Below are 22,733 nucleotides of genomic sequence, written 5' to 3'. Positions count from 1 at the left end.
GAAGTGAGAGGCAAGGAAGTTTAGAATAATCAGGAATGCTCTCTTTACCTTTTCCTTTATAGGAATGCACACTCAATGATTCCAGAAATAGTGACTGAGTAACAAGCACTGACTACGTGTCAGCTTGACCAAGTATGACGATGTATTCGAGAGGCTTAGAGTCCAGTGCAGAAGAAAGAGATGCAAATACAGTTCAGTCAGTTAACTGCCAATGGTGCAGACAATGAAAGATAATATCTGTGTCCCTAACTCCCAGGGAACTATCCAGCTGGGATTACTTCAGGGTTGGATCCAGGAATCCGGGTCATGCCAGCCCTGCACACAGATGAGCACAAATTCTCACCAAGGGAAGCAAGAGAGTGCCTGTCAGCAGAACTTAGAGTTCCCTCCAGAAACAGTTCTTTGTCTTCCCCACATGGGGACACATGAACAACGGAGACCACATAGTTCCTGACAATAGAGCAGGGACACCGTAATTTTTAGACTAAAACACTTCAGAGCTGGTGTTTCTAATCAGCCATAAGCAACTCTCAACAGAGTACTCAGAGGAATGTCTGACTTGAGTCAAAACATACCCCCACATATCTAATTGAGGTATAGGATTGTTAGAAATAAGCTAATTCATAGTTCTCAAAGTGTGGTCCATGGACCAGCAGCATAAGTACCATTTGGGAACATCACGTGTTAGAAACGCAAGGACCCTGTTCCAGACCTACTAATGGAGAAACCCAGGGATGCGGCCCAGAAACCTGGTTTTTAAGTCCTCCAGGCAACACTGATACTCAATAAAGTTTAATACTACTGAACTAATTTAGATTAGAGGGCAAGTGCCTAATGTTGTTAATGGGATAGTTATCTTAAGCAGTTCTGTTGGAGTTTGCCTGGACAACAGAAGTGGCGATGCCAAGAAAACGTCTTTGGTGTAGAGGAAGTTACAGGAGGTACTCCTCATACAGCTCATGCCAGAAGGACATTGAGACACTAGACACAATTTAAGAAGAAAGGGGGCCAAAAAAGAAGTCCCCTGTTTTTGTCCCACTTCTCATGTCCTAAGATGAGCATCTGTCTAACATGAGCTTGTACAGCTTAGCCTATAACCAACCACTGTGAGAGAGTGAAGAGATAGGAAAGATAAGGAGGAGAAATGTGAAGTTGTGGTGACAGAGACAGCAGGGGACCATGAGGGGAGAGCCAGGCCTGGTGTCCTGCACCTCATGCAGCATGTTGACCTCACTTACCACTTTAAATGAAATGTCTAGTGAGCCAGGGTAGCTATCATCTGGGAGGAGGAAGTGCTACAAATGACCCTGGGTTATGTGAGACCCCATAAAGGGTACGTGCCCTTTGAGGTCATGGGCAACTTCCTTGCCTTTTTGAGGTCACAGGCAACTTTCCAGGGGAGGTGCATTTACTGGTGATCTGTCTGATGAATAAGTGTTACCTAGGGTGTGTGCAGGTGTGTAGACAGAGCAGGGAGGGATAGCAAGCATTTAGGCAGGAGACAAGTGAGAAGCAATGGGTGCATGGAAGGAACAGGAAGGGGACCGGGGGGAAGGAGTGCTGAAAGTGAAGGGGAGGGTAGAAAGGGGGGAGGTGGAAAGGTGGTGGGGCCACATCATGCAGGCTTGTGGAGGGTGGGGAAGTTTGCATTTTATCCTGTGAGCCCTGGGTCTCTCTGCAGACAGCATGGCTGCAGTGGTGCTGTAGGCCCAAGGGCAGTGCAAGCTGTTGCCCAACTGCTCTTCGAGGCAACATGGGTTCTGGCCCTCTGGAGGGTGAAGTGGAGAGGGCTGACGTGTCCCTGTGCTCATGGCATTCCTTTGGGTGGCCCACGTGCTAATCTTGGCACAAGGGTTTGGCTCACTCGCAGACAGCCCATCCAGCTTCAAGGCTTGGAATAATCATTTCATGACTTCAACTTAGCCTGTCTGGATCGTACTTTGAAATGCTCTCTTGCCATCCTATAGGCGAGCTGCTCCCTGCCCCCAGGGGAAGACTAGTGGTGGGGGGGAATTGAAGCAACAGGAAGACTTCTTCCTCATTCCTGCTGAATATAGCCAGACACCCAACCAATGAGGCCAGACTGGAGGTGCCAAAATCCTGCTTACCTGAACATGGTGGCATTTTTCCAGAAGCTCAGGTGCCCAATTTACAGTGTGTCAGCATGGAATCTGGATTACAAAATACTCTGCCTCTGATTAAATAAATTGTGTATTTTGGCGTTGTCTTCTGGGTGCCCCTTGGGACACTGCTGGATGTAGAATTCAATAAATAGTCAGTAAGTTACATTGAACAGTAACCCACAGGTGGGTTGGTCTGAGTCGTGGCTCCCTGGGAGCTGCACTTCCAAGCTGACATGGTGTGCCTGCACATGTGTGGTGGAACACATTGCTGCTGACCCCTTGAGAGCCCTGGCCACAGTCTGAATGCCAGCCTCTTGTCTGACTCATTTTATGAAGCTCTGGCTTCTAGGCTGCTCCATCTGGCAATTGCCCTAGGTAATCATTTAGTACACACAGGAGATTAAGTGAAACATTTGTTAAAGATGTAACAAAGGCAAGAGACAGAGACAAGAAGAAAGGGAAAGGAGAATAATAATAGTACGCACCGTCTATTGAGCATCCACTCTACAGGAGATGTTTTGCAAACATCATTGCTCATCATGACTCGATTCCTGTAAGGTTAATGTTATTGCTTCCATTTAACAGATGAGGACGGTGGAGCTCAGGTTGGTTCAGAAACCTGTCAAATCCCCACAGTCAGAAAAAGGCAGATCTGGGGTTCACATCTGAAAATTATACTACGGCTTCCATGCAGCGAGAGAGGAAGCTGGTAGCATGTGAAGACAAAAGCCTAGTGGCTCTGCACCAAACCTGTGTATGCCTAGGGTACTTACCATACACGCACTCTTGTCAACATCTGTCTGTGTTCCCAAATATCCTGCTCGCCCTCCCACTCCCCTCCCTAAACCTGCCCTAAGAGAAGAGATGCATTCCATATCACTGTCCCAAGCTTTTCATCCCTCTCTCCCTCCAGTTTCCAGGCATTTCCCACTTTAAAATCACCACTGCCTCTGGGGTGATGGGAAGTCAGCGTTGGGCAGTGATTGCCTTCCCAGAGATTCCCTGAAGGAATTCGGAGCCAGTGTTGAGTGGGTGAGCAGAATCATGGCTCCATGCTTTCCAAAGACCTTCAGCAGGCTTCCCACAGTGGCCAGGAAGTGTAGGCAGATGAAATGATAGTTTGAAACCCTGGAGGCCTTAGCCTCTGACTCTTAATGAATTGAATACTGTCCGTTTAGATGACTGGAATCTCAGTCCCCTAGCTGATGTAAATAGAGCCAGAAGTCAGTAGCCTGTCTCAGCATACAGATGACGTTACAGATAATGGTGGGCAGCAGCAGTGCGATCAGAGCCCAAATGAGGCACTAGGATAATCATCAAATCAAAGGAGATATGTGCTTAGTACGGAGAAGTGAAGAAGAAATTGATGCCAGGTAGGCAGCCTGGCCCACAGCCAGGAGAGCTGTCCAATTGGAAGATTAAGGAACTGGTCCTGTGGGCGATGCCTGAGCACCCATCCACAAAGTGGTCCAGGCCAGCTCTGATGCTAAGACATCAAAAGACATGTGATGAGCTTTGTATTTATCAGAATCCTATAAGGGAAAGGACTGTATGTAAGGGACCCAAAATTCTGATAATAAGCATGGGGTGAGAGGAGGGAGCCCCCAAGGGACATGGTGGAGTCACAGTAGATAATGGCTGAACTGCCTTGTAAATGACTCCAATTAACTGCAAGAGCTTTCCTTTCAAGAATGGGGTGTGCAAGTTGGGGACGAGAGTGAAGAGAGGCTGCTTACTACCACCTGGCTGTCCTCCTTCCCTGTCTTTCTCCCAAGTGTCACTCATCCTCTCATCGCTTAGAAGTGGCTCCCGATTGCTTGCCTGCCCAGAGTGTCCACGTGTCTCTCTTCAGCACCGATGATGGGGTAGTTGCAGAGTACGGTCTTATAATACTGCTGTGGAAATCTTTGTACCACTTAAGTATCAGGGCCCTAAAGTAAATCCCTGGTTACTCCTCTTTGCTGCCCTCTGTTGGGGCTTGGTCTGCCGAACTATCACACCCCCTGTTGGGAATTGGTCTTCCTGACCATCACACCCTCCCTCCCTGGGTACCACTTGGGGCCGGTGACAGTTAACAGGACTGCCAATAGCTTGAGTGTGGTCCGTAACTGAGTCATCTCTGCAGCACCATCTTAACTTCTGTTGTGTACAGTTCTTTGTTAAATGTGTAGATGTTTAGATGGGGGAATGATTAGGTGCATGAATAACTGGATGAATAAATGAGTGAATGAATATGTAACATAGCTACCTGGGGTAAGAGATGAAACTATTACCTGTGGAACATTTGCCCCTATACAAAACTAAAACAGACACAGTTGAGAATGGAACCCTCAGCCTGGATCATGCTCTAACTAACTGAGCTTTTCTGCCCAGAAAAACACATCATGGCATTGATCAAGCCTGCCTTACGTGGGCCCGTTACCTTGGTAACTATGGCCACACTACCAAGGCATCTCTTGAGAGCAGACCTCCTGGAAAGCAGGTGGCTGGAGATTTCCACTGACTCATTCTTTTTTTTCTTTTCAGATTATCAAGGAGGTCCCTCCACCCCCTGCTGAGGAAAGTGAGGTAAGTGACCAGAGCAGAGTTCAGCCAGGTGGACAAAGTGGGAGGGTAGGACAGAAAGCTGCTTGGGCGGGCCCAAAACTCAGGCCCCTGCAAAGCAGAGCTAAGTCAGGTCCAGGCTCCCACTGCCTATGAAGCAGCCGGGAGGGAGGCCTTTGGTTCTTTCCTAACTGAGGATGAACAGGAACCAAACTAAACTGGCAGCTATGGACAGAATGGTTTTGGAAAGTTTTCTCCTGGCAAAAGTAAAATTTGAGATGCAAACATACACGTGTTTATCAGTACAATTATTTGGAGCCCCAAGGGACTGATTTTTCCTCCAAAATAGACATGTTAGGATTCTCTCCTCCCTGTGGAGACTTATGCTTTATGTGTGTAGATCAGGGCAAATTAGCCACATTCTCCAAATAATAAATGATTCTAGGAATAGCCTGATGCTGAATATTCCATTTTTCTTTAATTTAAAATAATATTACCCAAAGATTTGCCAGGCAGTAATGAAAATATACTGGAGGGGGATATGCTAATATGGTGGCCTTGCTCTCAAATCCTCAAAATTTAGAAGAAGAAAAAATATCTTAGACTCCACCATAAAATGGCCAGTAAGCACTTCTGGTGCAAGTGTGGTCTGGGGTAGAATATAGTGGAGGCGTTCAGGGCCAACAGTGACGAGGAGCATCCCTGGGCAGGAGAGCCTGGCCAGTGGCTTTCCTGATCCTCTGATCACTCCCAAGATGGCTGGCCTCCCTGGATGCAAGGCTCGCCAATTTAGAAGGCAGGGTACAGGTCTGAAAACTTACTGGGACCAAAAGATATATTGATGAGGTTTCAAGTTCATTTTTCTCAATCCCTAAGGTCTGTTGTGTGCAAACCAAGCACCACCCCCTCACCATTCCTCTTCCCAATGCCTTTGTCAAGTTTCCTCCATACAGAAAGAACAGTGATTAAATTTAAAATTCATGTGGCTCTTACATCCTGAACCATATGCCTGTAAGCCAAGGGATTTAATAGCTGCAATCAATTAAAGCACATCTTGTTGGAATGCTAACTTTCTGCCCAGAAATCAAGGGAGGAAATTACATTGCTGTGCAAAGAGAAGGGAGGGGAAAAAAAACCTCTTTACATCCACAAAATCCTTTTCTCAATCCTTCGAGAGAAAGCACCGTGGCTAGTTCCACAGTTTCAGTTTGGCTGTGTTTCTCTTGCGTGCAGCTGTCTCATACTCCTGAAGAAAAACAGGGCAAGAAGCTCTCTTGATGAGGTTGCTGTTTGCCCTGAGGTGAAGAATGTTCCCTCCCCTCATTATGTTCAATTAGAGGAGTTGTTGCCCTTTCTTCTGGTGCTGGCTCTGCATTTGCCTTTGGAAGGTGACGTGGCAGCCACCATGGCCAAGGGGACTTAGGTACAAGACTGTGGGGTGTGGTTCACCCCAGAGCCCAACAACGAACATGGGGCTCCTCACACAGAACAAGCTCAGTAAGTATTTGTAGAATGAAGTACTACACCCAACAACACAATTTTGGAGGGAAACAAAAGCCCAAACCAGAAAATCAGCAAGAAAAGATAGCTAAAAACCAAAGAGAAGTAGTTGAGTTTTTCCAGTTTCATCTAATATTCTTCTAGAAGTTGTACTTTCACCTGAAGAAGACAGCTCTGACTTCTGAAACAGAATGACAACCTTGGGTACTTGAGATCCAAAGGTTGTGTTAGGTGGAAAGGAGCTTCTGGGCTGGTGGGGACAGGCTCTAGGCTGTGCTGAGTACCTTAGCATGTGCCTTGGCTTGGAAAGTTCCTTGGCCCTGTAAGTTAAGAAGCCCTAATCTCCTTCCTGATGTGTTTTGGCAGGAAAAAATAAAGAAATCTCACGGAAAGAGATAACGTAACTTAGTCCATACAAAGTATTTTACACAATGCCCTGAAAACCACAGTCTGAATCTAGACAACCTTCTCCACTCCAGCTCCCTGTGTTCAAATCCTGCCCCCTCCTTCAAGCACAGCTCATGTGCTACTATCTCCACAAAATGCACTATAATTCCTACCGTCAGACCGAATTTCTCGTGTCTCCCTTCTCTGCATTCCCAGGGTTTTTGATTGACTCTTCTTTCTGCACCAAAGTTTACGACCATTAGCTACTTGAAGGTCAGGATCTACAGCTAGTTGATCTTTGATTTATCCCCAAAGAGCTTAACACAGTGTCTAACTCTCAATTAATAGCTATATGAAGTCAAACACTGCCTGCCATATATACAAGCAAGTTAAGTATTAATTACCCAAACTTTCATCAGTTCTATAAGCATCATATCCTAAGGGAGGTACATCTACTATTTAAATAACAAAACTTAGAGAATGAACACAACCTTATCATGAGCTCTCAGTGACCCTCTTTAGTAGGGAATATCAAAATGCATAATATAAAAAGGCATAACTTTTTGAGATTCCATACAACCCACAGTGATACCTCTGTCTAAAGAGAGGAAAAAGAAAAATTACTTGAAATTTTTAGATTTCAACGAAAGCAAGGAAGCGCAATTTTAGCAACTAAGAGGGGCATTTCCTGGGTTAGGAGTCTTCTCTGATTGGTAGCAGAGTGAGGATTCCTCATTCAGTCTCTAGTTATTCCAAATAATTGGCAGTTTATGGGGGAATCCAATAATCGAGTACATTATCTGATGGCTTCATTCTAAATGTAATCACCTTCCAGGGATTTTCTAAGTTGAGAGGGAGGGAAGCATATTAAAGGCCTTGATCCTGGGTGGGCATACAATTAACAATAAGCACCCGGTTTTGAATGATGAATTCATTTCCAGGTTTATTATCACCCTCACTGATCCTAACAATTTCTCTGTGGCAAGAATTTTTTAGATGGGAAAACCGAGCACGGAAAAATCATACAACTTGTCTAGGACCAGACAAGTCGAACTCCCTAATAGCCGCAGGCCCGGTAGCCCTCACAGCTCTGCCCACACGGACAGCCAGGGTAGCCTGGTACTCTGCAGGGGTGAAGGACCACGCTTCTCTCCAATGGACATCAAACCACACTCTCATACACACTCACACATACACGCTGTCACACACACATACGCTCCAAACAGAAGTCCTAGGACAGGCCTAGAATTCAGTATTTTATATTTCAATAGTTAAAAAAAGGAATGTTGCTTCTGAAAAAATAAACACACTATTCTTTATTGAGAATACAGGACAATCGTTGTATTGTCCTTAATCATTGTGTGTCTGTGCACAGATGTGATGGTGCCATGACATGTTCAGTGCAACTCAGAATGAGGAAATCTTAAGTCAATTGGAATTTTTTGTATTTACAAACATAAATGTTGCTGGAATCTTCTGACTTGCCAATTCATTCCTAGGAATTCATCTCCAAGATTGACATGAGGGTGACCCTTCTGGCGTATCCCCAAACACTTCAAATGAGAAAGTACAGCCAATTTTACTTTCCTGCTCTCCAGAGCCTCCTGGGCCTGGGAGTTTCTGTGGCCTTCGGCCTTTATCTCATGTCACCACCCTCACAAAACTTACTCCTCTGGAAATGTAAATGATCTTGTTGACAGCTGCATTCCCTTTATTTTTCTTAAAATATAACACTGTGCTGGCAAGCAGTGGGGGCTCAACTACAGTTGCCTGAGTGAGTGAATGAAGGAATGGAAAAATAAATGACCCTCATTTGGAGCTATATAAAACTTATCATAAGGGTTTAAGATGTGTTACAGTTCAATGAAATCTAAAATGAATTCAAAGGCTAATTTAAAACTGTCTCCTTGGGCTTGATTCTGTTTCTGCTATGTTCTCTTGTCCGTAGATAGTTCTCACTGGTTCCCACAGTGAAGTGGAGGTTGTATTTTGGTCAAACTGGACATCTGGCTCTTCTGGCAAATGGAAATCAGAGAAGCAGGAATGTTAAAGAAGTTGGGGATTGAGTCTGAGAGGGCCACCATATGCACAACTCTAAGGGGTGCTATTCACACGAAGTCTCTGGAGTTGTCCAGTGCACAGTGTACACGGAGGAGTGAGGCAGCCCTAGGATCAGGGGTCTCACCCCTTCCACTCGCTGGTTTGCTTAATAACTAACTAATAGTTAAATATTTGTTGAGTGAGTGAAGGTCAATACAAGGAGCTGTGGGGAACACAAGAAGGCAGCATTGAATTCTCCAGGAAATCAGGGAATTCTTCACAGAATGGGTTACAATCCACTGATACCTTAAAAGGCAGGTAGAAGAAGTGGGGAAAGGGTGTTTCAAGCAAATGGAACCGCGAATGTTGAAGTGTGGAGCTGTCCAAAAGTCTGGCATGATTGGAAAGATGGAAGAGTTCGGTGTCTGAAGACAGCACAGGACTGATCCAATTACGGGCTAAACAAATGTGTGCATCAGACTTCCTATTCTACAGCCATCTGCCCCTAGAACAGGACTGCTGCCAGGGGCACGCCCAGATCTGCCTCAGGACAAGCCGGTCAGAATGGGCCTCTACCATCTGAGTAATGTGCTGCCATTTGTGTTACCCAAACATAAGCCAACTGGACATCTGGCCATCACATCCTTTAAGATTTAAACAACTTCCCTTGAAGGAAACCAGCATCCCTCCCTAATCTCTGCGGTTTCTCCAGGCACCACTGACTCCTACTTCTTGCTGCTTCTGCGATATCTCCTCTTCTTCATTTACTAGACATCATCTAGCAAACCTAACACCTACACTCCCCCAAAGGCACCACGAGCACAAGGCTGTCTGAGTAGGGACTTTTACTGAAAGTTTAAAAGTATGGGAGTGGTTACAACACAGTGCAGCCAGCAAATAACTTCCGACAGAATATTAAACAGCCTCTTCTTTACCATTTCTGCTACTGGGAGGTTATCTCTACCATCTGCTCAGGTGGGCCCTGGCAGTTGGCTGGTAGCCATCTTCCACTCTTTTCTGCGCATCTTCTGCTGACTGCCTACAAGCCCCAATTCCTACTGCTTTGCTCACACAAAGCAGTTCAGTCTATCTACCCCGTCCTCCAATAATCATAGCGGATTTCTACACTGGTGGATTTTACTCTCCCTGCTACATCCTTGAAGGGCAGTGTGAGGGGAACTTCCCAAGAGCCCTTATATTTAATTAGATGTACAGATTCACCTAAGGTGCTGTCAGTTTTCTTAGTGGACTTGCTGGGGACTGAGATTTTACTCCATCAATTTTTGGCCAAATGAAAAGACACATCAAAGATTCCCTTCTCTTCTGCAGATTGCAAAACTCTCCCCGTCTCTAGAATGTGTAAACAGAGCCATGGTAACTGCAAGGAAATTCTGACTCTCCCCTTGGTGAAACCCTGGGCCTTTGTGTCGCTTTTTGCTGTTGTTGTTTGAGTTTGGCAGGCAAGCTTAGGTCAGGGGATTAAATGGCAGGCTTGGCGGATCAGGAGCATGTGGAGCAGATTTAAGTCCCGGCATTTCCTGTTGTGGGACGCTGGCTCCTGCACATGCGCAGTAGTCTGGCCGGGCCTCCTTACCCAGGAACAGCCCAGAAAGAGAGGCCGGGGCGAGTCCTGGGCAGGAGGGAAGAGGTGAGAGGGAGGGCAGCTCCGTGTGCAAGTATGGGGGGAAATGCCAGAACAAGGCATCAGCAAACCAGAACAGAACGTCAGCGGTGCTGGTCTCTTCATCTCTCTAGATGTGACTCTCCTCTTCTTTGCAATGAAAAAGCTGTTAGATGCTCTCTATTGTTTGTGCTCCTGTCATTTAAAAAATTAGGAGACTCATGAGACCATTTCAGTCCCCTGTTGAATAAAGCACCTTTATTCTTGGCGTTTCTTATGTTCTTGATGCTGTTAGGTTCAGTTTTGGATGAAATAATTTCAGTGATGTCCTTTGAAAACTACGCTAGACTCAGGCTCTTTGAAGCCAAATTTCATATATGACACAGCCAAACTCTGGTGGTAACGTTTAACGTCTATGTAAGATGCCTCAGCTTCCTGGTTTGACATCATAAGTCCTCTGAAATTATATCATAAGGTAAAATACTGTGAACTATAGTATTTTCTTATTTGGGTTCTTTTTTCTTTATTTATTATTTTGCCACATTTTGTAGTCATAAATCTTCAAAATTAGCAGCTACAAGGGGTGAGAAGTAGAAAACTAGTATTTACTTGATACCATCAAATGACTGGAAAAGCAAAATGCAGACCTGTCTCTTAACCTCTCTGTTCCTTCTCTCTAAAATGGGCAGAATAGCACCACCTACCTCACTGGCTGGCTGTGGGATTGCAGGGTTAAGGCAAGCACTTGGAAGAGTGACCGGCACATACATGGGAAAGGCTACAGAAATCCAACTGTGGTTATCACAAATTCACTACGTGTTCATTCAGCACCTACTGTGCATCAGGCTCTGTGCAAGACTTAGAATACAAGGGTCAACAGAAGCCACTGTGCCTTCGGGGCTCACGGTACCGCGGTGAAGGACAGATCTGTTCTAAAAAGAGAAAGAGAGACTGACCCAAGTGTCAGCTCCCAGAATGTTGCAAGTCCTCTGGCCTGCTGTGATCACTGTCCTTTCAGATACATTAAATTTTTTAAAAAGAAGCCTGCCCATCCCAAGCACAGCAGGTCAACCAGGGAGTCTTACTGTGTTACTGTGTTACTGTTTTTGCTTTGTCACCTCCGGCTCTGACTTCCCTTCTGCCAACCACTTGCTCTTGCTTTGTTGCTTGCCTCCTGCATGGATGCCCCTTTGCACGCAGTGGTGGCCCCCCACAGGACTCCACTCCAAGTTCTTGACTCCCCAGATGACCCCAACACAAGGCTGTGGGAAGCAGGCTTGTTCTGAGCATTTTTGTCCCCTGGGGCTCATTCCTCTGCTTTGCAGACCCCCTTTTCAGCTTCCTTTCTCTACCCAGGAGGGAAATCACGCCACCACCCTATAGCCCATCATGACTATAGAGGGTGATCTTTTCTCCCCACAGCAGGAATAATTCAGTGCCAAGATGAGGAGCAGTTTTGCTAATCATCCTTCCCTTTTCCACCCATAAAGTTACGAGTTCCTCGTTTTCTCCCTTCATCTTAAAAAATATACTAAGTGCTAACTTCCTGCCACTGAACCAAGTCGCAGACACTGAGTCAACTGCTTTATTTGAATCATCTCATTTCATTTCATTGTAAAGTGAACAGATAATTCTTGAGCACCTACCATGTGTAGGTGCCAATCTAAAAGCTGAGAATACAATGGTAAACATGACAAATAAAGAGAAGCTTCCTTGGAACTTCCATTCCGGCATGGAGAGAAAGACAATAAATAAATATCAAGCCATGATAAGAGCCATAACTAAAAATAAAACAGATTGATGGGATGAAGAGACTGAGGCTACTCCAGAAGGATGTCCAGGGAAGGCCCCTCCAAGGAGTGATAAGGACGATCCAACCATGAGAAGACCGGGGAAAAGGCATTCCTGGACAAGGGGACAGCTTGTACACAGGCCTTGAGTCAGGAATGTGCTCAGAATATCTGAGAGACAGAGAGAGGGCAAGCAAGTGGGAGTGCAGGGAGGAAGGGAGCATGAGCAGGAAAAGGCTGGAGAGGGGAGGGAGGGCTCAAGCCCACAGGACAGAGTTGGGGTTGGGATATTCTGCCGCTTTGTGGAGAATGGGTTGCAGGCAAGTAAGAGGGCAGCAGAGAGGCCAGTTAGGAGGCCGCTGCAGGATCCAGAGGAAAGCTAATGGGGGCTTGGGAGCAAGATGGTGGTATGGTGATGGGGGTGGGGGTGCAGGTGGAGAAGTCACAGATTTGGAATCTTTTCGAAGTAGAGTCAACAGAACTTGCTGGCAAATTGGGATGGGGTGGGGGAGGGGCAGTAGGGGAGAGAACAAATTCAACAGTGACTCCCAGGCAGTAAGAAAGACTATGGGAGGAGCAGGTTTGAGGTGGGGAAGTCAGGACTTCTCTTTGATGTGGTATTGTTGAGATGTTTATTAGTCCCCCAAGAGGAGACATCAGTGTCAACAGTCGGAGTTCAGAGGAGTCAGGGATGAAGATAAAAATTCACAAGTCACCAGTGTGTGGGTGGGATTAGAGGAGATACCCTATAGGAGCAGAGATGCAGAAGACAACAGGTCTTAGTATCACAGCCACAAACTGACCAGTTATTACTGCTTTCACTCCCACTTCATGAAGAAGGAAACTAAGCTTACGTAGGTTAAGTGACTTGCCCAAGGCCCCAGTAAGTGGAGCCCTGGGATTTAACCCAGGCAGTCTGTTCCTGTCCACCTTGCCATAGTGGGCACACCATACAGCAATGGTGCTTTCCTTCCTTTATGTATCACAATCTCTCTGCAGGAAGAAGATGATGATGGTCTGCCTAAGAAAAAGTGGCCTACGGTAGATGCCTCTTATTATGGTGGGCGAGGCGTTGGAGGCATTAAAAGGATGGAGGTAAGAGTACAACTTAATGTATTTATATCTGTGCTGACTACTCAGTGATGGAAAACCCAAGCAAAGCGGTTAAAACTCATACTTGAGGTCTAGCGGGGATGTGAATTGTGAGGCATCAGATGGAGAGATGGCAAGTACAGCCTTTTAACTGTGCACTCCCATATCTTACCTATTTTGAGTCAGAGCAGTTTGTTCATCTGCCCAAACCCCCCAGTGCTTTCTCCTCTCACTGGAATAAAATCCAAAGTTCTTGCCTGGGCCTACAAGGCTGTCTCCACAACCTGGACAATTCCTCCCCTAATATCCATCCACATGGCTTGCTGTCTCTTCAGCTTCCCTCTTTCTCTGTTTCCACACCTCCCTCTTGTGTAGCTCTCAAAGCCCAAAGGAATTGAGGATCAAGTAGCACTTGCATTGCCCATCACACATGCATCTGTGATCCACATTCCCCAGGGGCATCATATTTCATTTTGTCATTTCATTTTTTTGTAATTTGTTTATTTTAGGTTCGTTGGGGAGAAAAGGGCTCCACAGAAGAAGGTGCTAAGTTGGAAAAGGCAAAGAATGCAAGAGTCAAGATGCCAGAACAGGAGTATGAATTCCCTGAACCTCGAAATCTCAACAACAACATGCGTCGGCCCTCTTCTCCCCGGAAGTGGTACTCTCCGATCAAGGTGTGTCTCTTTCTACTCAAAAATCCATCCTCACTCCTGATAAGGCACTTACATAGTAAGAATCAGACTCTCTTGACATGATAAAATATCCATCCAAATTCCATATTATCGCAAAGGAACAAATTTCTAAAACTATGGACTTGAAGGTACAGTTACTTACTTTCTCAATTTCCACATTATCAAGGTTGAGAACTAGGCATTTTTTTCTTTTTCATGACAAAGAAGTGGAATGAGAGTGGACTATGAGTCAAGTGTCTTGGGTAGTAACCCTAGAGGATCATTGTAAATTTCCATAACATCTCATAACTTCATTGGCAGACAATTTCACTATCTAACAAAAATGACAGGATTCCCCTTGATGCCTGATCTTTCTTCCTTTTGTCATATCATAAGTCCATTCCCCTTTGTTCCAGCCTCCCACCAGTGTATCAGGGCCCGCTGGTAGATTACATTAGCCATGGATCTAAGACTCACTCTTCCTGGCTGTGAGCAAAACCCTTTTTCTCCACTATCTCTCTTCCCCCCACAGCTCCAGAGCTTAAAACCTCTTTGGCTTATTGAGAAATTTAAACCATAGGAGGCAGTTCATGCTTCCTATGGGAAGGGCTCTTTTCACTTCCTCTTGTGTGCAAATGTCTTTGAATTCATGTGATTCATTCAACACCTTTGCTCTTCATCCTTATCCGTAAGTGCCTGCACTCTGCCAGTTGTCAGAGAGCACTAGAAAATCATAGCTGCAAAGACTGACATAATCGATCCCCACTCCCTCAGCTCATACAGGAGAAAATGGAGATAAGCAAAGTTCTTGCTCTACCCAGGTCTGGAAGCCAAGGCTCCAACTCAGGTCTACAGCCTCTAGTTCTGTGCTGCAAACAGAGCTGGACGAACTCCAAGGCCTCAAGTGAAAGACTTACTATAAGAGCCAGCTCTCATCACCACCGCATACACACACTCACCCACACGCACAGCCTTACCCCTCTTCCAATGACAACAAAAATAATATTCATCATTCACTGAGTTATTTGCTAATTTTAGAACAGCCCTTCTCCTCTGAAATCAAAAGAAATAACCACTTTATACAGTGGAGTGAAACTATATTGGTAGTAAACTCTTGTCAGCCGAGCTAGCCCATGCTCACGCTAATTGCAATGCATTTTCATTTTGGTTTGCTGTGTTTAAAGCAGTGAGATTCTTTTTTAAGATAAGCCCCCTGGGGCAATGGATTGAACTCTGGAAAGATGTGGGCGAAATGTAGCTTGCTTGACTAACAGCTGTTTGCTTCTAATTAATTCCTAATGTGGAACATGCAGTGGCGTGCATGCATGCGCAGACAGGAAGGAGCCAAACAGAATCTCAAAGATGAAGAAGAAAGGGGATTTTCTATTATGTTGTTTTCAGGAATCTGTACCTTGTGACTCATACAACATATTTGGTTAGAGCCGGGTTTTCATTTCTGTAATCTTGGATGTTGAGAGAACATTAATTCTGTTTGAAGAATCCGATTTCTGCTTGAGAGCGTGTCATTCCTCTATTAACTGGTGGTTTAGGACTAAGTTTTATGAAATAAACAAGGATATGGACAACTAGATTTAGAAATCTAAAAACATGCCCAGCACCCACTTGGAATTAGTATCAATTCAATGAGTATTTGCTGTGCGTCTACCATGTGCTGGTCACTGCCGGACACTGAATACACAGAGGTTCTCAAATCTGGCTGAGTATCAGGATCACCTGGGAAAGCTTGAAAAATACAGATCCCCAGACCTAATGTCTCAAACCTAATGACTCAGAGGCTCACAAAAGGCTTTCGAAGACTCGCTGGCCCTCACAACTTGACAACTTTTTCTCATCAAGCAAAACTCCTAGTTTCCCCAATGCCTCCCTTTTCAAATCTCTCATCCAGACTCCCTAGGCAGTACCCCTCTGTTGCCCCAGTTTCTGCTCCCTCCACAACCCCTGCTCTTGAGCTCCCTCCATAGCCAATGTGTTCAATCGCTACTTCTCAAAGTGTGGCCCCTGGATCAGCATCATCAGGGTCCCCCGGGAACTCATTAGAAGTGCACATTCTCAGTCCCCAACCCAGATCTACTGAATCAGCAACTTTGGGGGTGGGGCTCAGCAATCTGGGTTTTAACAAGTCCAATTAAGAAGTTGTCATCCAAGATTCCAGCCAGCTTTGCATAGGAGGTTCCCTTCCCTGAGGGCAGTTTCCCTTTGGTACATGGCAGAGAGGCCATGATCATACTTCAGTGACTTGTCAGGAGTGTCAGCAAGGAGACTCACATTAGGTTTCACATGGAGTACCTTTTTGCCACAAACACACTGCTGGATTAATGTTAAGTGGTTGAGAATCTGAATGTCAAGGAATTGCCAAAACCAGATGGAAAAAGACCTGTGATGCTGATGGACTTGCTGAGTGCCTCAGCAGGACTCCCTTGCTAGGACATGAGAAAGTGTGAAAGCCGCTCTTGCTCGTGGAACAGCTCACGCCAACACTCAGCTTACTCTGCTAGGTAGGACATGTCCAATAGCTCATTGGTGTGATTGCTCATGTATATGAGTCCTCTCCACCAGATTTGACCCCCTGGAGGCACCAATTATGCTTAACTCATCTTTGAACCACCACTAAATAGCACTGTACCTGGCATAGAGTAAGGATTCCACCATCTTTGTTAAAGAGCTGAGGCATGGGATGTAATAATGAAACCACTCCCAGAGCATCATGCTGGTTAGACTATCTCCTATGACCACACAGACCACTTTGGTACTTTCAATCCAAGGAAGGTGACATTCCTCTTGCCATCTCTTTGAGGAGAGGAGGGAAAAAGAGGTCATCTTATCTGAATCTGGGCCAGGTAGGTAAGGAAAGGGCAGGAACAAGGAGGTTTGAGAACAGAAGCATAGAGAGGAATTCAAAAGTCGTGATGTGTTCTGTTTGTCCAGAAGAAGAAGGGCAGACTTGCTACCAGAACTTCAGGGTTCATACTGTGTAACATGATGCATGCTCCACAATGAGCACCATTTTAGCCACATTGCCTACGGACATTCGCTAGACCTTGGACAAAACATTTAGCCTCATGTGGCACTATAAACTCTGCTTCCCTTTTCTGAACCCTCTCATCAGATTTTCCAAGATCCCAGCAGGATACAGAAGGCACACTCAAAAGGTATGGGCAGAGTTAAGGGAACCCACGGGGATGGTGAGGCACCCAGAAACTACCAACAGTGGGAGCTGATAGACCCTTGGCCTGAAAGGCAAGGCGGGGAGAGCGTATCATTGGAGCCAGTGAGAGCTGCAACCCTGGAGAAGAGGCTACCCAGTGAGCACTGTGGCCATAGAGAGGGAGTCAGCAATCTACATCTACCCTGCCACCTATTTTTGTGTGGCCCACAAGCCAAGAATGGTGTTTATTTTTTTTAATGGTTATATAAGTACCTTCATAATACCCTTGAGTTTGCCCCTTGACCTACAAAACCTAAAATATTGACTCTCTGGCCCTTTACAGAAAATGTTTGCAGACTCTTGTCCTATAAGAATGAAGCCACTGTTGGGGGCAGGGGGGAGGGAGGCAGCAGAGGGAACAACACCCCGACCTCACCATTGTCTTGCCCTCTCATTTCCTTCTGGTGCCACCTATTGGCCAAATCCAAAGGAAGCCAAATGATGACATCTGTAGAGGTCAGGCTTCCAAGGCACAGAGCAAGGAAGGCAGAGAAACAGAGAGCAGGCAGCTGCTGGAGAATAACCAGTCCACTCTCTGCCCTCACTCTACACAGGGAGAACACCTCCACCTAGTGCAAAACTTTCGGGAGGTACTGGGAAGACTCCTAGCTCCCCAGTGAAAGTGGTCAGAGTCATAGACATCTTTATACGTATTGCATTCAACTCCCTTTTGTCATGCATTCCATGGAATAGATTTGAGAAGCAGAGAAGCAGGTGAGCACATTTGCTAAGCAAACTCAGTGGGAAGTCATTAAGAGAAGGAGTCCACGGTGGGCTTCTCTCCACTGTTGCCCAGTCTAATTTAAGACACCACACTGACCACACTTCACCCTTTCCTCATTCCAGGCTCATGACCAGGAAATTTTCCGATATTTGGCTGAATTTTCCTTTGCTCGGTTTTCACCCCCCGGATTTATAGCACCCCATGCTTCTCATTAAATTGGGACTGACCATTTCAGACAAGTTAAGTCATGCCCAGATGTATGGCCACCAGATAGATTAAAACCAGGACTGTTTTCAGGTTTGCTGGAAGGCTTGCAGCCTTCACAGTAATGATTTTTCTCCTTTTCCAGTAGCTCTTCCATGTGACTGGAAATGACAGAAATGACAGCAGAAGAACAAAAGCCAGACCCTGCTGGCCAGGCTGACCAGCTGTTCTCTGCAAGAGAGCCAGACCATGAAGGAGCAGGGTTAGCCCACCCTACTGGCAGGGCCTGGGAGGGCGGTGGTCTTCTGTTCGTTCTCCGTGAGGCCAACCTGTCATCCCTGGCCTTAAGCACCTTGACCTTGTAATCAAGTGGCATTCAGTCGTGACATTTTTGTGCTGCATGAAACCCAGGAAGACACACCAAAGCCTTAAGTGTTGTCAGATGGGCTGTTGATGTGGAACAGATTTTTTTTGTCCCTCTCTGGCTACTTTTTAGAATGGCTCCAAACTTGTTTTAAACAAAGACCAAAAGAAAAAAAGAGCAAAACAAAAATGACCCAGTGTGAGTGTGTGCATGCGTATGTGTGTGTGTAGGGAAAGTTTCCAACTTTCTGCCTTAATTTATCTGAGCGGAAGCACGGGTCATAATATTTACCATATATTCTTAAGTTGTAAAAATTCAAGTGTTAGTCTATAATGGCCCTATAAGTTGAACTACCCTCAAAATTCTCAACTTCTGACTAACTTCCAACCAGTGGAGGCAGACAAACCAGAGGAGAAGGCACAGCTGCTGCCTGGCCGAAAAAAGAAAAAAAGGAAAGAAAAGGAAACCCAGCCACAAACCCCACGCACCAGGGTTCTTTGAACGAACGATGGCCGCATGACCCTTCCTAGCGCAATCTTATGTTTAGGAGGAAACAAAAGCCACGTTTACACAGGACTTCCAGTTTGTCTGCCTTGGTGGGTGGACCGTATTGTCTGAGACTGAGGTACAGTTTGGGAGCCTGGAATTGGTAAATTTCTCATTTTACAGTCAACTTCATAAGAAGGAAAGCTATTTTTAAATGTCGGCACATACACGCTGGCAGAGGGTCCCCAGGATGGTGGGGAAATCTTTTCACTTCACAGAAGCAGTTGGGCATTTCTCCTGAGGAGTGAGACCCAGTGTCTTAAAATGTGTCCCACAGAGAGGCCTGTGCATGATGGACACTCAAATCTGAAATAAACAATGGAGTCAACTCAAAGGCTCCTCCCCAGGCTTTGGGTAAAGCCCGTGGGCTGACTGGAAGAGGCCCCTGAGGCTCTTCTGGCCCCAAAGGGATGTAATTACTAAGTCCATCAGCTACTGTCTTGAAATGACAGACTTCTGCCTACTTGCAGAGAATCAAGGCTCCAAGAGCCTTTGTCATGCACTTCTCTTTGACGGTAGAGTTACTTTTTTCTCCTCTTCTTGGTTGCGAACACTCTTATTCTAAAGCTTACTTCAACTCTTACGTAAAAAGCTACCTTAGGGGCTGGCGCCCGGTGGCGCAGCAGTTAAGTGCACACGTTCCGCTTCGGCGTCCCGGGGTTCACCAGTTCGGATCCCGCGTGTGGACATGGTGCTGCTTGGCAAGCCATGCTGTGGTAGGCATCCCACATATAAAGTAAAGGAAGATGGGCACGGATGTTAGCTCAGGGCCAGTCTTCCTCAGCAAAAAGAGGAGGATTGGTGGCAGATGTTAGCTCAGGGCTAATCTTCCTCAAAAAAAAAAAAAAAGCTACCTTATGTAGGAGTAGAAAGCCTTGTAGGCTGTGTAGACTGTTTTCTGTGCCACAGAGTGGTGACTTTGGCTTCATTTGTGGAACAGTCAGAACTCAGAAGACTGAGGGTGCAACTGGAACTAACTAGTCTCACCGTGTCCAGAAGAGCCCGACGACAGAAATTCACCTGGGTGACAAGTCAGGCACAGTTGCAAGGCCTTTCCATACACCCACTCCTTTATCTCTCACGACAACCCTCGAAAGTAGAATCTACTACTATTCCCATTTTATAAATGGAAAAACCAAGGCACAGAGAGGTTAGGCAACTTGCCCAAATTCACACTGCTAGTAAGATGTTTCTTGAGGCTTTTTTATTAGCTGCAATGTATCCATTTGGACTAGCAATGAAATCCATTATTAATCAACTAGGACAGAGAACAGGGAGTCTGGAGGTGAAAGACCAATTGGAAGTTGTTCACAGAATGAGTGAAAGATCATGAGAGCCTGGGCCAAGGCAGTCGCCATGGAGATGGTGGGACAGGTGTGGGCAGGACGAAGCAACAGGAGAGCTGTTACAGAGAGAACATCCACCCGCTGTGGTCAAATTGGATATGAGGAGGTGGCCGAGGGAGAGGAGGTGAGAATGATTCTTTGGTGTCAGCTTGCCTGTCTGGTTGTCGGTGGTGCCATCAACCAAGGCAGGGTATGCAAAAAGAGGAGCAGATTTGGGGAAAGATAGCTCAGTTGTGATGTTTGGTTTTCAATACCTGTGATACATCTACATTACAACTAAGATTTGGTAGGTAATTGGACACCCAGATCCGGAGCTCAAGAGAGGACGAAGCTGAAGATAGTTTGTGAGCCCTCAGCAGATAGGTGGACATTCAGCCCATGAGACTAGATGTGAATTCTCAGGGTGAGCACTCAGACTGAGGGGTGAGAACAGAAGAGAGCCGGGAGGAACACCACCGAGTCAAGTGTGGGTGGAGGAGGAGCAAAAGAGGCTGAAAAGGATGAATCAGAGAGATGGGAGGAGCAGGCAGAGGCTGATGGCGCTGAGGCCACGGGAGAGTGCAGACCGGAGGGGCCCAGCACATCGGATCTCTGAGAAGAATCAAATAAAATGAGGCCCAAAGGTGGCCAAGGCGTTTGGCCCTTGGGATGCCATGGATCACCTTCACTTCAGTGGAGTGTTGGGGCCACCAAACACTGCCAGAGAAGCCAGATCGTGGCGTGCTGAGGAGGAATGAGAGTAGAGGAGGGGTGGATACATGCTTGTAAAGTCCAAACTGCTGGATTCTTACACTCTTCGTGACATTCCTTCCCATCTTTCTACAGAGCCTCTTGAGTTATCATTTTAATGACTTTACCATGGTCGTAGATAACATTTAATGAATACTTTCTATGAGACAAGTCCCTGACTTCAATACCTAATTGTAAGCCCTAGAACAAGTTAATAGAGTAGACAGTATTATTACCGCCATTCTAAAGATGAGAACAGTGAGGCTTAGGGAGGTGAAACAACTTGTCCAAGGCAACAGAGCTAGTGAGAGATAGACCCAGAATACAAACTCAGGCAGTCTGAATTCAGTCATTTTAGGCTTAAATATTACACTATGATCTGTTGCCACAAGGAAACATAATTTACTACCCATTCTCCTGGCATTATGCATCTGGTGGTTTCTGCTCTTTTGGTTTGCATGTAGCTTTAAATTTCTGCTGAGTTAATTAGTATGCTTCTTCAACAGCCAAATTTTCTTTCAGCCGCATCTCCTCGCTCCTCGTTTGTCAAGGAGTTGAGTGACTAGCGCACAGAACGCCGTGGGTGGGCTGATTCACAAAGCCAAATACTGAGAGTCCCCCAAAAAAGGGAAAGAAAAAGAAAAAAGAGGCATTCGTCCAGGAAATCCACCTGGCTATATCCTGAAATATAAATGCTTATCCCAAAGAAACTTACAGGAAAACATTTAACTGATGATTGAAACAGTTTAATGCAGAAAACCACGCTGAACACAGCAGCCGTTCCATCCAGCGTTCTAAAGTCATTTCAAAATATTTTTAGAGACTTTGCCAAAAGAGATGAGAAACACTACTCTTAGCAAGACAAAATTTAAGCCACAAGAATTCGAACAACAGTTGATAAAGGTACAAGAGCGTATTTTTTATATCTAAACATAACCCACCAGAAAATAATTTCAGAACTTGAAGTCTTCGAGATAATATTCTTAAATTGACACGCCACTATAAAAGCTTCATGCCAAGGAACTTGAGCTCTAGACTTACCAGCCTTTCCAGCACTACCCTTCAGAGACCTCTTCTAGATCAGAGCACGCATGCACACACATGCACACTCAACTGAAACAAATTTCTCACCAAATAATGTTTATCCTCACCATGTGCAATGAACTCTCGTATTTTCTTTTCTATTTTATTTCCTAAAAATTCTGGGCCTAATACACAAAACTATTTGATGAGGGCTTGAAGAGTTGCAGCCCACAGCTTAGAAACCCTATTCTAAAGTATCTAAATGAAAGTGCTCCAGCCAGAAGATCTGCAGGAGGAAGAAGCTGCAATTGGTATCATAGAAAGTGTGTGAGCTTTGGGGTTAAACAGACATGGGTTTCAATTGCACGTCTCCAGCTGACAAGCTGTGTGCCTGTGGGCCAGTTAGTTGCTCTCTCTGACCTTTCATTTCCTTTCCATAACACTTTGGGACAGCTGGGAGAATGAAATGAAAAGACACGTGGAAAAGCACCTAGCCCAGCACTTGGCAGCACATTCATTCATCCAACAAATAGTTATTGAGTGCCAGATGCTATCCTGAGGGCTGGGCATACAGCAGTTAACAAAACCAGCAAAACCTCTGCTTTTATAGAGCTGGCATTCCAGTTGGCAGAGACAGACCTTAAGCAAATAAACATAGAATATGTCAGGGAGTGATAAGAGCTGGATTACTTTGCCATTGCTGCTTAACAAATTACCAAAAACGTACTGGCTTGAAACAACACATATTTATCATCTTGCAATTCTGAAGTTCAGAAGCCTAAATTGGGTTATTGGGTTAA

At 45.6% G+C, this 22,733-nt stretch overlaps 1 protein-coding gene across 2 annotated transcripts in view; it reads left to right on the top strand.

The window, feature by feature from the left end:
* ANTXR1 (ANTXR cell adhesion molecule 1) overlaps window positions 1–22,733 on the top strand; it is a 218,814-nt gene that overhangs the window by 142,837 nt on the left and 53,244 nt on the right. For both annotated transcript variants that reach the window (XM_044772614.2, XM_070512010.1), the window contains exons 14-16: window positions 4,650–4,691; window positions 13,005–13,100; window positions 13,607–13,774. In XM_044772614.2, coding sequence (XP_044628549.1) covers window positions 4,650–4,691; window positions 13,005–13,100; window positions 13,607–13,774 — 306 coding nt within the window. The remainder of the gene's footprint in view (window positions 1–4,649; window positions 4,692–13,004; window positions 13,101–13,606; window positions 13,775–22,733) is intronic.

The sequence above is a fragment of the Equus asinus genome, chromosome 6 (genome assembly GCF_041296235.1).
Source record: "Equus asinus isolate D_3611 breed Donkey chromosome 6, EquAss-T2T_v2, whole genome shotgun sequence".
In the NCBI taxonomy this organism is placed as follows: Eukaryota; Metazoa; Chordata; class Mammalia; order Perissodactyla; family Equidae; genus Equus; species Equus asinus.
This window is presented reverse-complemented; position numbering and strand designations above follow the sequence as displayed.